Raw genomic sequence first — 14,416 nt, forward strand, 5'->3', positions numbered from 1 at the left:
GCACTGATGCGTAAGCTGCACCGGTAGGCCCACAGTCTTATAAGCCGCTCAGATACGCCGTCAGCGCCTCACCTTCAAGGCCCAGCTTCACCGCCGCAACAGGCGCCCGCAGCTCGCCACTCCATGAATCAAGGGGCCGCCAGCCTCCAGCTGTCGACGACCGCGGAGCTGATCCCAGCTGCCCCCTCATGGCCGCATCCCTGTTTGGTAGTCTCCTGACGAGCCCGGACCAGGCCGCAGATCACAGCCGGCTGTCGGCTCCAGGTAGGAGCCTGTGATTTTCGGATATGTGGCTGCTGACCTCCGCAGTTAAAATGCAGGCATTTACTCGATCTGTTTGTGCCGGATAATGTGCGGATTTGCGGTGAAAGGTGGGGATCCGAGCCGGAGCCGCCTTAGAGTGCGGCCATGTTCTTTGGTGATTGGCCACGCACCCTCGTTTTTACTTTTCTTAATAAATAAATCCGTATTTGGAAAGTGCAAACTACTCACCCTTATGGGTCTCAAGGCGCTGGGGGCCGTTGTGGAAATTAAGTGAGCTATTGCCCAGAGTCACATGGTGCTGAGCTGAGCTGCTGATGGAGCCGGGGAACAAACCTTAAGCCCTGTGCTCCGAAGTCAGCTGCCTTGGCCGCTACACTACACCTCTCCACGGATCAAAAGAGAGCAGTCCCCAACAAAGTGTCTGTTGGGTCTGTGTCCACGCCAGGCTAAAATGAAACTCTCAACTTCATCGATCTGGCTTTGATCCTGGCCAAACGAGATATAACACTTAAATGGAAATCGGCTGTGGGTCAGTGGGTTGAGAGGTGGAAGATGGAGCTTATGAGGTAGGCAGAATATGAAGGCACCATTCTCTTCTCTTCAGTAAAGCCAAAAAACAGAATAGGATCCCTTGGATTAGCACAGCAGGGTTTACTGGAAGCAATGTAGGTGTAGGATGAAATATCAATGGGTAGCATGCCTCCTAGATGGTTGGCCAAACACATGAACTGATCGCTAATGGCCTGGAGCCCTTGAGATATGAGATGATATCCCAGTTATGAAATTAATAATAGCAGTAGTATGTTACTGGGAGATTATCCTATAGTCCCTTGGCATCATGGTCGAAGACATACTTGAGACCCCCCATTATGAATCTGATGTATTTTGAAACATTGTTCCTATTGGAACTACGTATCACTTGGGACCAGTGAAAGGGGGTGAGGGAGGGGTGGTTCTAGCTCTGATGTTGTTGGATTCTAGTTGTAAGTAAGGATAGTAATCTGGTGAAAGATATGCTAATGCTGAGTAAGACACAGATTTGACAGCAACTTCAGAACTGGTTTAAACTACTGTGTTATATTGGTTTATATATCAGATGAGTCATTTTTAAAAGGTACAAATTGTCAGGCTACGTTTGGACAGTGAAGTAAGGCAATGTTCTAATTTAAAATTATTTGGATAATAAATTACAGGGATTAGCTTGGGGACTTGCTCTATCAAATGCCGCATAAGGTAAAGCGAGTGATTCTCCTCCTATGAAGTGGAACTTTCCCTCTTAACAACTTGAAAGCTAAATGAAAAGGTGTAGCTCTGATATCTGAGACATGTATTTTATGTAATCTGGACCCTCTTAACAACTTGAAAGCTAAATGAAAAGGGGTAGCTCTGATATCTGAGACATAAATTTTATGTAATCTGGGTCACAATATCTCTTCCACGTATTGCATCTCTGCACATTTTTTAACTGATTCCAGGAAACACTTTATATACATTTATATATAACAGTGAATTGTAATTTATTTACACATAAACACCTGTTACACTTTATCTCTCACCCTCCATCTTCTAAGATTTAATACATGCTATTTAAGGTTTTTAAAGGGTTTTTATAAGTGTTTTGAAAAAATATTGTATAGTGTATATTTATTCATGATGAAATTTATCGATTGGTGACGTTATTCTTTGTATGTTGTTTTTGACCTCAGTAGAGGTCCAGATCAATAATAATAATAATAAAAAGTGGCACAGAAAGGAAAAAGTGAGTTGGGAAGAGAGAAAACATCAGGGTTGACTTCTGGAAGGGCAGACGTGTCACAATTCAAGGAAGCGTGCTCCACATAATGCTGAAGGCCATATAGTAACACTTGATTATCTTAAACTGGCGCTGACTAAGCTACCAGAGTGGAGGACGTCAGCTGAGGTTGTCAAGATGACCTATATACTGTAATACAAACACAAGAAGATGATGGACGTAGCGCTGAAACTTTTCAGACACTAACCCCCAGTCACAGATCTGGGTTGAATCCAGCATCGTTCTTTAGCTCACTTCACCAAGCCAGTTCAGAGCCAGCAATATGCAAATCGGTCGTGCCCCTGTGCCACAAAGGAACAGTCCAGCCCGAACTGACAAGCCAGGTCTTCCGTGGACCGGAAACAAGCATCCTCGGACCGGTTTCAGGGTAACATTCCTCATCAGCCAGGCTAGCTTGAATCCAGTGGCAAAGTGAGCAAGGGACCCATGTCTGGGCATACCCTGCCGACTTAAGGCAAACAAAGCAAACATAAGGAGATGATGGACAGAGGGCTGAAACTTTTCAGACACTCACCCCCAGTCACAGATCTAAGTTGAATCGCACATCGTTCTTTAGCTCATATCGCCACCACAGTTCAGACCCAGCCATATGCAAATCAGTCTTAACCCTGTGCCTCATGGGAACAGTCCAGCCCGAACTGCCAAGCCAGGTCTTCCCTGGACCGGAAACAAGCATCCTGGGACCAGTTTCAGGGTAACATCCATCATCAGCCAGGCTAGCTTGAATCCAGCGGCAAAGTGAGCAAGGGACCCACGTCTGGGCATACCCTGCTAATTTAGGGCGAAAAAAGCAAACACTTTACTTTTTAAACAATTTACTGCAATGCCAAATGCTCTTGGCTTTATAAAGGCTTGGTATCACATTCTCCAAAACGTGTGGGAGAAAGCAGGACTCAGACAGCTTAGGTTTTTTCAGGAACTTGGGCTGCCAGTAGTAAATATATGAATCAGAGCATTGTCTGTGAGGAGGATAGTAGAAAGTGGAAGAGTATGAAAGGGATGCGTGAAGGAAGAAGCACAGCACCTTTTCAAAACATCAACGACTGTAGACATACATCTTAGCACTACTGACAAAAAGAAATCTCCGGGTATGGGAAAAAGCTGTCAGCTGAGGAGGGGTAAAAGGATCTTTATGTGCAGAGATTAGGGTGCAAAAGGAAGGGCTCTCTTGGAAGTATCTCCGGGTAGTATGCTTGACATGAATCTCCTCTAGGATCGTCTTTGACCATGTGGTGAACCAATTAAAAGGGGAAGGTGGTGCAATAGTATGCTAGTGGGCTTGGATCTCCTATTAGCCTCTCAAGTGGTTGCTTCCGGCGAGGACAACACCACTTCCGCCGATTAGCGGTCTAGTGGTTCATGGGGGAGTATTTTAGGAGCACGCTATCGCGCCCGCGCAGCATTTGATCGCCTAAGCGAAGCTGTGTGTAATGCTCGCTGTTGGCGCTGATAGAAAACTGGAAATTTGAAAATCACTGTGAGCAATCTACTTTTTAAAAATCAAACGTATTGGTTTTACCTGTGTTTTTAAAACTTTTAACTCGTTCGGAGTGGGGAGTGGGAGTTTGCTGCTATCTGAACCTGCACTTTGCACTTTCATGGAGCCTTGCTTCCGGCGAGGACAACACCACTTCCGCCGATTAGCGGTCTAGTGGTTCATGGGGGAGTATTTTAGGAGCACGCTGTCGCGCCTGCGCAGCGGACGCGTGCCTAAGGCAAGCCCGTCTGCGCCCGTCCGCGCCTGGGCCGGGCCAAGGGCCAGTCCCCCTGGCCCCCCTACACCAGGTAGAAGGTACGCCTATACTGGTAAGGAACTACAGATGTGGAATCATGTAGATAAAGGTTTACACTGTCACAAACTGTCTCTGGGCTCTATTCCTGATGCCAATAATGCTGCAGACAGAGCTGGCGGGTCTTTAATTTGTAGTGAGTGTATGTTCCCGCTTCCAACGATGCTTAACCTACCTATTAAACATAGGCAAACTGCTCAGGATGTGGATAAAAATGCTGGAAGGGACAATCACCTGAAATGTGTCCTATTTAATGCAAGATCGCTTGTTAAGCACTCGGTGGAATGTGCTCTTCTTTTGGAAGACAACAATATTAAACTGGCATTTATTACAGAGACTTGGCTGGACAGTACGTCGGGTCCAGACCTGGTGAAAGCCACTCCAGTTGGTTTCTGTTGTTATTCCCTTGACCGAACTCACAAAAGGGGCGGAGGGCTTGCAGTGATATATCATGATTAACTGACCCCACATTTCCTACCTGTTTACGATCAAGACTGCGAAGCTTTGTCTTTTAACATCTTCTCCGCACCCTACAAACCTTTCAGAGGGATTTTAATCTATCGCCCTCCTGGAGGGAAGATTGATTTCTTAAACTCTTTGAACATATTACTAGAAGAAGGCTTGAGTCAACAAACATTTGTTGTGCTAGGAGACTTCAATTTTCATCTGGAAAATCTGGAAGATCCAGACACAGCCAGGCTTAACAATACTATGGCCTTAGGTGGCCTTGAACAACTGGTCTCCTTTCCTACCCATATAAAAGGACATACCCTAGACGGGATTTTCTCAAATAACTGCGACTTGGGTAACATCTCCGTCCTCCCGATTACCTGGTCTGACCATTTCATAGTTACTTTTGAATTGAAGCATGCTATGAGGGGACCTACTGGCTCTAAATATAAAAAGGAGATTACGACCAGGGCTTGGGGTAAAGTCAATGTCAAACATCTTGAATCTTCCCTCATGGATTCAATGCCTACAGTTTCGCCCGATCCTGAAGTAGCAACGTGTTTGTATAACAGCTGGTTAAACGATGCGTGTCTTCATGCAGCTCCCACCAGAAAATGGATACCGAAAAGGGCCTTACCCACCGCTCCTTGGTATTCAGAAGAGCTTAGGGAAAAAAAATTATTATGTAAACGGGCCGAAAGAGCTTGGCGAAAAAACTATGCTACGGCTGATAAAATAGATTTCAAATCAGCGATTGCGGATTATAAACAATCCCTCTTGTTAACTAAGAAAGAATACTTCTCATCACTAATTACGAAAGCTAAATCCGATACAAAGGTGCTTTTTAAAACAGTCATCAAATTATCAAACCCCAGGACGTCTAAAGTTCCTGTTGCCCCTGACTTTTGCAATACGGTTGCTGTATTCTTTAAGTCAAAAGTGGAAACTATCTTTTCTTCCTTGTCAGACTTGGTCAATAAAAATCATAATGATTTTATTACCAAAATCCCCCCTCCTCCGGTCAGTACCCTGGATCACTTTCATCCTTGGGACACAGAGGACACGATGAAACTTATGAGCAATATAAAATCAGGTGCTCCTAGCGATCCCTGTCCTACATGGATTATTTGCAGATATTACTTGTAGGGTCTTAACTCCTCTGTTTAATAATTCATTTCTTACCGGAATCTTTCCCAGTTCCTGGAAAAAAGCTTCAGTGCTTCCTCTATTAAAAAAACAATCTTTGGACCCTAAAGATCCTACTAACTACCGTCCTATCTCCAGACTTCCCTTACCAGCTAAAATGCTTGAAAAAGCTATTAACAGACAACTCAGTGATTTTCTTTTGCTGAACAATTCTCTGGATCACTCTCAATATGGCTTCAGAGCTCATCATAGCACCGAACTGGCGCTTCTCAAATCCACCGAGGATATTAGAGAGGTGATGGACAAAGGAGGGAACGCTATGTTGATCCTTTTAGACCTATCCGCGGCCTTTGATACCGTGCATCATAAGGTACTGCTTAAACGGCTGTCAGAGATCGGGATAGGAGGACAAGCATGGAATCTGCTCGTTTCCTTTCTGAAGGATAGATCACAAACAGTCGAATTAAATGGCGACACCTCGGAACCTTTTTCTCTGCCATTCGATGTGCCACAGGGCTCTTCTCTAAGCCCTACACTTTTTAATATCTATGTGGCACCCCTGGCTGGCATTATTAGATCATTTGGGTTTCAGCTCACCTCCTACGCAGACGACACGCAAATTGTGCTGTCTGTGAGGGAGGGAGCTGAAAAAGAAACAGGAGCACATTTTTCAGAATGTATGGTGTCCATTTCCAAGTGGATGTCGGCAAATTGCCTTAAGCTGAACTCAGCTAAGACAGAAGTGGTGAGGTTTGGCAATAATCCTCGGATGTGGACACCTGATTGGTGGCCTGACTCGCTTGGTCTCTGCCCCACACCTTGTAGGAAAGCCAAAAACTTGGGAGTGGTGGTTGATGAAAAACTCAACATGGGGACCAGGTGAGCAAGGTTACATCAGGATGCTCTATGGTACTCAGAATGATCAGAAAAATCAGGTCATACCTATCTGAGGGGTGTCTCCGTACGGTGGTGACTGCACTTATACTTTCACGTCTTGACTATTGTAACAGTCTTTATGTTAATATACAATCACAACATCAAAATAGGTTGCAGGTTATTCAAAACGCCGCTGCTAGACTTTTGACCCGGACTCCTAGGTCTGTGTCAGTCAAAGGAGATCTGAAGAAACTGCACTGGCTCCCTACCCACTTGAGAGCTCGTTTCAAAGCCTCCTGTATAGTGTTCAGAGCCTTGAACGGGACAGGTCCCGAGTTTCTCAAAAACAAGTTTTTCTGGTACACTCCCTGTAGAATGCTCAGATCTACCGGGGCTAAGCTAGTGAAAATACCCTGCATCAAAAAGGTAAACTGGGGAGGAAGGAGTTTTGTTCATTGTGCGTCAAAAATCTGGAACGAACTCCCTTTTATGCTGAGAAATGCCTCGGACTTCAGCTTTTTTAGGAAAAATCTCAAAACATGATTCTTCTCTCAGTTTTAGTTTCCTTTAGCATAGGCAATCAGTGCTCAGCACCAGGACACCGCAAGGTAATCGTGCGCTCTATAAACTTTAATAACATAACATAACATATGTCGCACAAAGCTTTTTGTCGTAAACTGTAGGATTAAGTATCCTGTACCATAGATATATTTAGAGATCATCCTCCTAGCTATATCATATAACATCTTATCAACCAGAATGCCTCCAAACGCTTCAAATTTGGCCATTTTTTTTTAAAACATGAACCTCGGTCTCAAATCGAAATATCTGCAATGACATTAATAGACTTGCCCTCTTAAACGTCTGATTTCGCCCTCATTAGGATTTCAACTGATTGATAGGTATGCTAAAAATCACGTTTGAGATTATATCTACCTAAATGCCAGGGGGTTTTGTGCTATGGTCTGTCACATGGGTCTCAGTGTGCTGGGGCAGTTTCTCAGTGCTCCGGTATGGAGTAGCTTACCCATAGGCCCTGTGTCCCAACACCTGAATGAGGATGTAATGCAGTTCTTACTGTTCTCCGCTGAAGCTCCCTCGCGAACATCTCACTCTTCCATCACCCACACCCCAAAGTTGGCGTGGATGGAGTCAACCTACAAAGCTACCTAAGGCAAAATGTAAAATCTTCTGGTAGAACTTGGGAACTCGGTCGCAAATCTCTGCAATGTGTTTATACTACTCACTTCAATAAGAAATCTACCTGCAGTCGTTCATTCTCTGGCACCTACCCTGGTATTTAGAACTTTCTCCCAATCTAGATTAAGCTCATTCTATCTCTAGATCATTTCTCAAATGATTGCAAGTAGCTTCTTCTTAAGACATTTACCCGCTCATGGTTCTCTCACTCCCTATCATCAACTGTCACGTACCCATGATCCCAATTTACATCTATCTAATGAAACTAAACTAAGATCATCAATAAACAAGTATTAAAGTCCCAAATTTTAAAAGAATCACGGAATGCAGCGCCGCAGTAAAAAATGCTGAGTTGCGTTGTGTGACAGGGAGGGAGTAGTAGAGCGCCATATTACTAAGATTTGTCTCTCTTCTCCCTTCTCCTTAGAGCTAGCACACCTTTTAGCTGCCATGCGCAAGGCACACACCTTAGTGCCATAGTGCTAGGATGTGTGCCTGAGTCTGCCACAGGTTTTGTATAGGAAGGTTACTCTTCCTGTACAAAATACTATGGCTAAACAAGTTTAAAACCTTTTCCTACTTTGTATGCGTGTTGTACAGTGCAGCACACAAAGTTGGAAATACAAGGAGAAATGACAGCAGTTCTCCTTTTAACGCCTGCTTTCTAGTAGCATTAATTCTTGGAGCTAAACCCAGTCTACCCAATCTGCCACCGCACACTACGAACACGCCTCTACGATGCCAGAATCCAAGGTAAAGCTTGGACTGGACCTCCTCCTTCCTCTCCAGCAGAACACAGAGCATCCGCCTCCCCCTTCTGCTCTGAAGCCACAGAGATCATCTGCGGCATACCCCAAGGCTCATCCCTCAGCCCAACGTTGTTCAACGTCTACATGGCACCACTCGCCCACATCGTACGACGGCACGACCTCAACATCATCTCCTACGCTGACGACACCCAGCTGATCCTCTCTCTCACCAAGGTCCCCCACACCGCCAAAACCAACCTCCACGAAGGAATGAAGGCCGTTGCCTAGATTAGGAACAGCCGACTGAAGCTGAACTCGGACAAGACGGAGGTCCTCATCCTCGGATCCACCCCCTCGGACTGGGACGACTCCTGGTGGCCGACTGCACTAGGAACACCCCCAAAACCCACCGACCACGCACGCAACCTAGGGGTCATCCTCGACTCTATCCTCTCCATGACGAAACAGGTCAACACCGTCTCCTCCTCCTGCTTCCACACCATCCGCATGCTTTGCAGAATCTTCAAGTGGATCCCCACCGAAACAAGAAGGACGGTCACACAGGCCCTCGTCAGCAGTAGACTGGACTACGGAAACGCACTCTACGCAGGAGCCCTGGCCAAACTCCTGAAACGGCTTCAACGCATCCAGAATGCCTCCGTACGCCTGATCCGCAACATCCCTCACCGCAGCCACATCACAACCCACCTGAGAGACCTACACTGGCTCCCTGTCAACAAGAGGATAACCTTCAAACTCCTCACCCACGCACACAAGGCACTCCACAACACCAGACCAATGTACCTCAACAGCCGACTCAGCCTCTACACCTCCACCCGCCAGCTCCGCTCCGCAGACCGCACCCTCGCCACCGTCCCCCGCATCCGAAGAGTGACCGCCGGCGGCAGATCATTCTCCCACCACGCCGCCAAGACATGGAACACCCTCCCCATCCGCCTGCAGCACACCGTAGATCTTCTGACCTTCAGAAGACTTCTCAAGACCTGGCTCTTCGAACAGTAGCAGCTTCCCCGCTACCCCCCTAGAGCCTTGAGACCCTCACGGGTATGTAGTGCGCTTTACAAATGCCATGATTGATTGATTGATTGATTGATTGAGTAGATAGGGTTTAGCATAAAAAAGAATGGGTGGTTGCATGGGAACTCACATGTACCACCCATGTAACGCCTTTTTGACACAAAGTTATGCAAAGCAACATATTGCTCTTTTCTGCATTACTTTTCCATGCAAACCAACGCTAATTGGTATTAGGGTTGGTTTGTATAGAAAGTAACGCAAAGCAGCATTTGTTAATCCCCAAAAAGGTTTAGCATCGAGTTTGAGTTAAAAAGACATTTGCTTATTTCATTATATTGCGCTTCTGCTGCTTAGTGTACTCTTCTGCCCAAATTCTGAAAGTGTCAGCGAACGCAGCGCAGCAGCCAAAAATGCTGCATTGCGTGACAGGGAGAGAGCATGAGAGCACCATATTCACAGAGATATGGCACTCTCCTCCCCTCTCCCTAGTGCCGGCTCTGATTTCCGCTGCCGTGCACCAGGCACACACCTTAGCGCCATAGTGCTAGGGTACGTGCCTGAGTCTACCATAGAGTTTGTACAGGAACAGTACCATTCCTGTACAAAATACTATGGCTCGACACACCTTAAAGCTTTTCCTAGTTTGTATGTATGCTGCACAGTGCACCACTCATGTAAAGTTGGAAAAAAAGGAGAAATAAAAAATATTTCTCCTTTTAACGCCTGATTTCGAACGGCGTTAATTTTTGGTGATAAACCCTGTCTACTCATGTTAGTAGAGAGGGTTTAGTGTCAAAAAGCATAGGTGGTTGCATGGGAACGTCCATGTACCACCCATGTAACGCCTCCTGACGCACAGTATTGCAAAGCAGCGTTTTGCACTGCTTTGCATTTTTTCCCCATGCAACCCAACGATAATTCCAATTAAAGTTGATTTGTTAATATCCATAATCTCAAAAAGGTTTAACATCGGGTTAGCTAACCTGGGCGCTAAATCTTTGTCAATCTGGGCCTTCCTCTGTTATAGTATAAAAGCACAAGTCCACCCCTTAGTGAATCTGGCTGCTGAATAACAGATGTTTGATGTTACCCAACTGAATTGTGTTTATTTTTACGACCTGGGAAGCATGAAATGCTGGGTGGACATGCATGGATTTAAACCTATGACCATGACATCAAATACAGATTCTTGGAGTGCATACATTAATCTACAGAGTCAACAGACTAGGATGATCATATTCCATTAACATAAATTCTGGTCTTCAAATCTAACATTGACTATGTTCATTTTTAGAGAGACCAGGACTGCTCTTTCTCCGGTTCATGGTCACAGGTTTTTTTCTATGACTGTATTACATGCTTTGCTAAGTGCTCAGACACTTCAATTTGTGGTCATCATTCACACTATATCAAAAGCTACAAATAAATGAACTAGACACCATGGAAGGATACATCCACTAGGTTGACCATCTGGCGGCAGGACTCCATGCTGAAGCCATCTGTCTTCAGGTCGTTGTCTAGGGGGCAAAGGTCAGTGTTAGAGCTAGTTCTGCAAACCTTACCTGCATGTCAGCCTGGTGGAGCTATACTCTGATTACTAAGGGTTGAAGAACTGCACAACAGAAATCAGTGGACAAAGACACAGGATTGGCACTAATGGCCAAAGGCAGTGGAAGATCTTGAGGTCATGGAGCCTAGAGGGAACTGGAGAGGTGTCTGCCACGAGGAATGTGGTGTTAATGGGCTAGAAAGGGAAGACACACACATTTGTTGCATTTAGATGGTCATGTGAATAATAATCAAACATTGGCCATTGGATAATGGCAACTCATCCTTTAAACACAGACTTCAATTATATCAATGTTTTGTACAATTTAAATTGTGTTTTTTATGGTTTGCCATGGGGACATTCCCATGACACCTGTTCCCAGCTCACTGTACACCCAGACGCATGTCTGATCCTGTCTGCCAACTCTCTTCTTCATCTCTCCGATGTGTGGTGCTTATCTTCACATCTTTTCATTCAATATTTTTCCTTGGAGGCCAAATGCACCCAGTCTCCTATCAGTGCCCCTTGCCTTACTGTCCAATCACCAATATTTGGCACCCACCTTATCTTGGATTCTGTCTTCCCTCCACCACCATATGTGCATGTATTTGGAGTTATAAAGTACAAAGGTAGCTGGGGAACTGCAGAGCACTGTACATGTCTGAACCTTCTTCTCACCACCTGTCCAGGTCTCTAACTTCCTGCTGCTCTTCTGAATCCTTTAGATACTCATGGAGAGGAGCTGGACCTCAGGAAAGCTGCAGGGCTCCATACTTACTATTGCTCACAGCATTGTTGAGAATGGTCTGTAGTTTCGAGACACTGATCTCCATGTCCTGCGAGAAAAGCAGAGGAAGGTAAGTGAGCCATTCTCTCGTCATTGTTCATTGGTCCCTGCACCCACCTACAGACATACAGGGTCTTAAAAGCATGTATACGCTCTTTGAAACAGTATTTGGCACTGGGAGTAAGCTGGTCTGGTGTAATTCATAAATCACATAATGGTTGGGTACTTTATTTCATAGTAAACTTCCTTAAATGCATCGGGTATGCCAAGACGGGGTTACTGTACCTCTCTATAGGTCCCACAGCCGCACTATTCTAATGAGACACAATAAAACTGAAACATGCTTGGGTCGCCTGTGCTCCCAGTCAGAAGGGATAAAGCTGGACTGCCTCTATTTGAGCAGTACCAAAAGGCTGACATCCATAAGCCTTGGCACAGCAAGCAAGAAAATGACAAACTGGAATGTAGCCCAGATCAATTTTAGATTAATTCAAGCATTCCACACATCACTTTGTAGTTTTTCTCAGTGAAAGGAAGACAGTAACGGTGGTAATCTCTGCTGCCTCAACATGTGCATGGCGAGACCTTCTCAGGAGTGAAGATCTTGTCTACACCACAACACAAACCTGAAGGTGTTTTGTTCATTGCTTTCTATCAATTCTTGCCTGATGACGTTACTTCTTGGAAAAAAGCACAGTTTTCCTGCCTCCCGTCCCAGAAATTGACTACATGAAATGGAGAGTCTCAAACAACTATGTAGTACAATAAAGATCTCCCTTCAAGAGACAGGTTGGTGTCATTGTAACAGCTCTACATTTATGGTTGTAACATCTTTGTTCTCTTCCAGGGGAATCCTCATCAAAGTCAAAAGCACTGAATATTCCTGCCTACATGCAGTGATGCCGGAGCACGTATATATATATATATATCACGCTCCAAGCATCACCCAACTGCTGAACTCTTATTCGACGGGTGCTGCTGTCCGCCAACGTGAGGGTGAAATCACGTAAATTACTCCAGCTACCAAAATGCGGAGCACTCCCAGGACGTTTTCAAAGGTATTTATTAGAGCAAATGCATTTCAGCGTTTAGCCTTCCTCAGTGCTCATCAACTTAGCTCCAAGCACAAAGCACATTCAAATACAACCGCAAATGGTTTCATTGGAATAGCAGTTATCATGGCCAGTGACGAAGGACTAAATCAGTTCACAGTATATTGTCAAAACTTCTGGCTGCCAGGCGAGGGATGGCAACAAGGCACCAGCAATAAAAAGGAGGCACAGAGGCTGGTATCACGAAGGACGGCATTAGATTTTTTTTTAGTTGTGTTTTACATTTTATGTTTTGGAAGATATTTATCTGTCTTGAACTTGTAAGATAATATGGAGTATGTCTTCAGCATAAGTTAAGGTGTATTGGTATCATGTAGGAATACTGTTTTCTGCTTAGAATTACACCATGAGTCTGTGTGCACACAGGAATTGTTGTTAGAGATTTAATTTGTGTTGCTGTTTTTCTCTAAGACTTGCAGATGTAGGTAAGGGGCAGCTTTTTTTTGACTGTGATGGTTAGCATTTAGTATAAGTTATTTTTGAAGTGTGATGATTAGCATTCAGCAGAAATTACTATCTCATAAATGAGAGGCAAATGCAATTACATTTGAAATTATCATGGTAGATTTTCCGTTCACTTTTAAAGTTCTGTATTACATTTTATGTTTTGGAATATATTTATCTGCCTTTAACTTGTAAGATATTATGGAGTATGTCTTCACCATAAGTTAAGGTATATTGGGATCACCCAGGAATACTGTTTTTTGCATTGAATCACACTATGAGGACATGTGTTCTTTTCTGTCTCTCTTAACTATTAGGAAAGTGTGTCAGGCTGTCACAGTAATTATTACTTACTCTACCACAGTACTAAATGTGGTTTGAAATTGCCAATTAAATACCGTTTTCTGCCTAGAATCACACCATGAGTCTGTGTGCATATAGGAATTGTTGTCAGAGATTTAATTTATGTTGCTGTTGATCTGTTAGACTTGCACTTGTAGGAAAGGGCCAGCTTGTTTTCTTGAACTGTGATGGTTAGTATTCAGCAAAAATCACTATCTCACAAATGAGAGGTAAATGCTAACACATTTGAAATTTAAATGGTAGATTTTCCTTCCAGTTGTGCAATGGGTGAGGTAGTTTTTACATGTTCAAAACTCCAATTAACCCATACCATACTTGTACTCTTACATATATCTCTGCAGTCTTTATGCAGTTGTGTGTCTATGCACATGTCTCTTGCACCTGACAATACTAGTCTCCATAAACACACTCTTAGCACAGAGACAGCAGCTTCTCCTACAGTCCCTGCTTACTATTCAGCATTGTGTTGTATTGTAGATAGTAGTGTGTAACGCTAACACATTGAACGTCACCAAGGCTCATTTCCTTTGCTGTAGTCTAATCACTCACCCAGGTAACACATGATGATGGTCTCAAGTAGCTGTTAGGACATGTGCTGTTTTCTGCCTGTACAAACTATATGAAAAATGTGTCAGGCTGTTACAGTAATTATCACTTATTGAACCATAGTACTAAATGTGCTTTGAAATTGCCAATCAAATATCGTTTTCTGCCTAGAATCACACCATGAGTGTGTGTGCACACAGGAATTGTTTTCTGAGATCTAATTTGTGTTGCTGTTGGTCTGTAAGATTTGCACTCGCAGGAGAGGGGCAGCTTGTTTTCTTCAACTGTG

At 44.3% G+C, this 14,416-nt stretch overlaps 1 protein-coding gene across 1 annotated transcript in view; it reads right to left on the bottom strand.

Annotated features, from left to right (window-relative positions):
• The window catches only part of LOC146813824 (calpain-1 catalytic subunit-like), a 400,682-nt gene that overhangs the window by 65,342 nt on the left and 320,924 nt on the right, over positions 1–14,416 (bottom strand). The window contains exons 14-15 of the mRNA XM_085610280.1: positions 11,654–11,711; positions 10,779–10,843 (exon numbers count right to left, since the gene is read on the bottom strand). Of these exons, the coding sequence (XP_085466406.1) occupies positions 10,779–10,843; positions 11,654–11,711 (123 nt within the window). The remainder of the gene's footprint in view (positions 1–10,778; positions 10,844–11,653; positions 11,712–14,416) is intronic.

Source organism: Triturus cristatus, chromosome 6, assembly GCF_964204655.1.
Source record: "Triturus cristatus chromosome 6, aTriCri1.1, whole genome shotgun sequence".
NCBI classification, from domain to species: domain Eukaryota; kingdom Metazoa; phylum Chordata; class Amphibia; order Caudata; family Salamandridae; genus Triturus; species Triturus cristatus.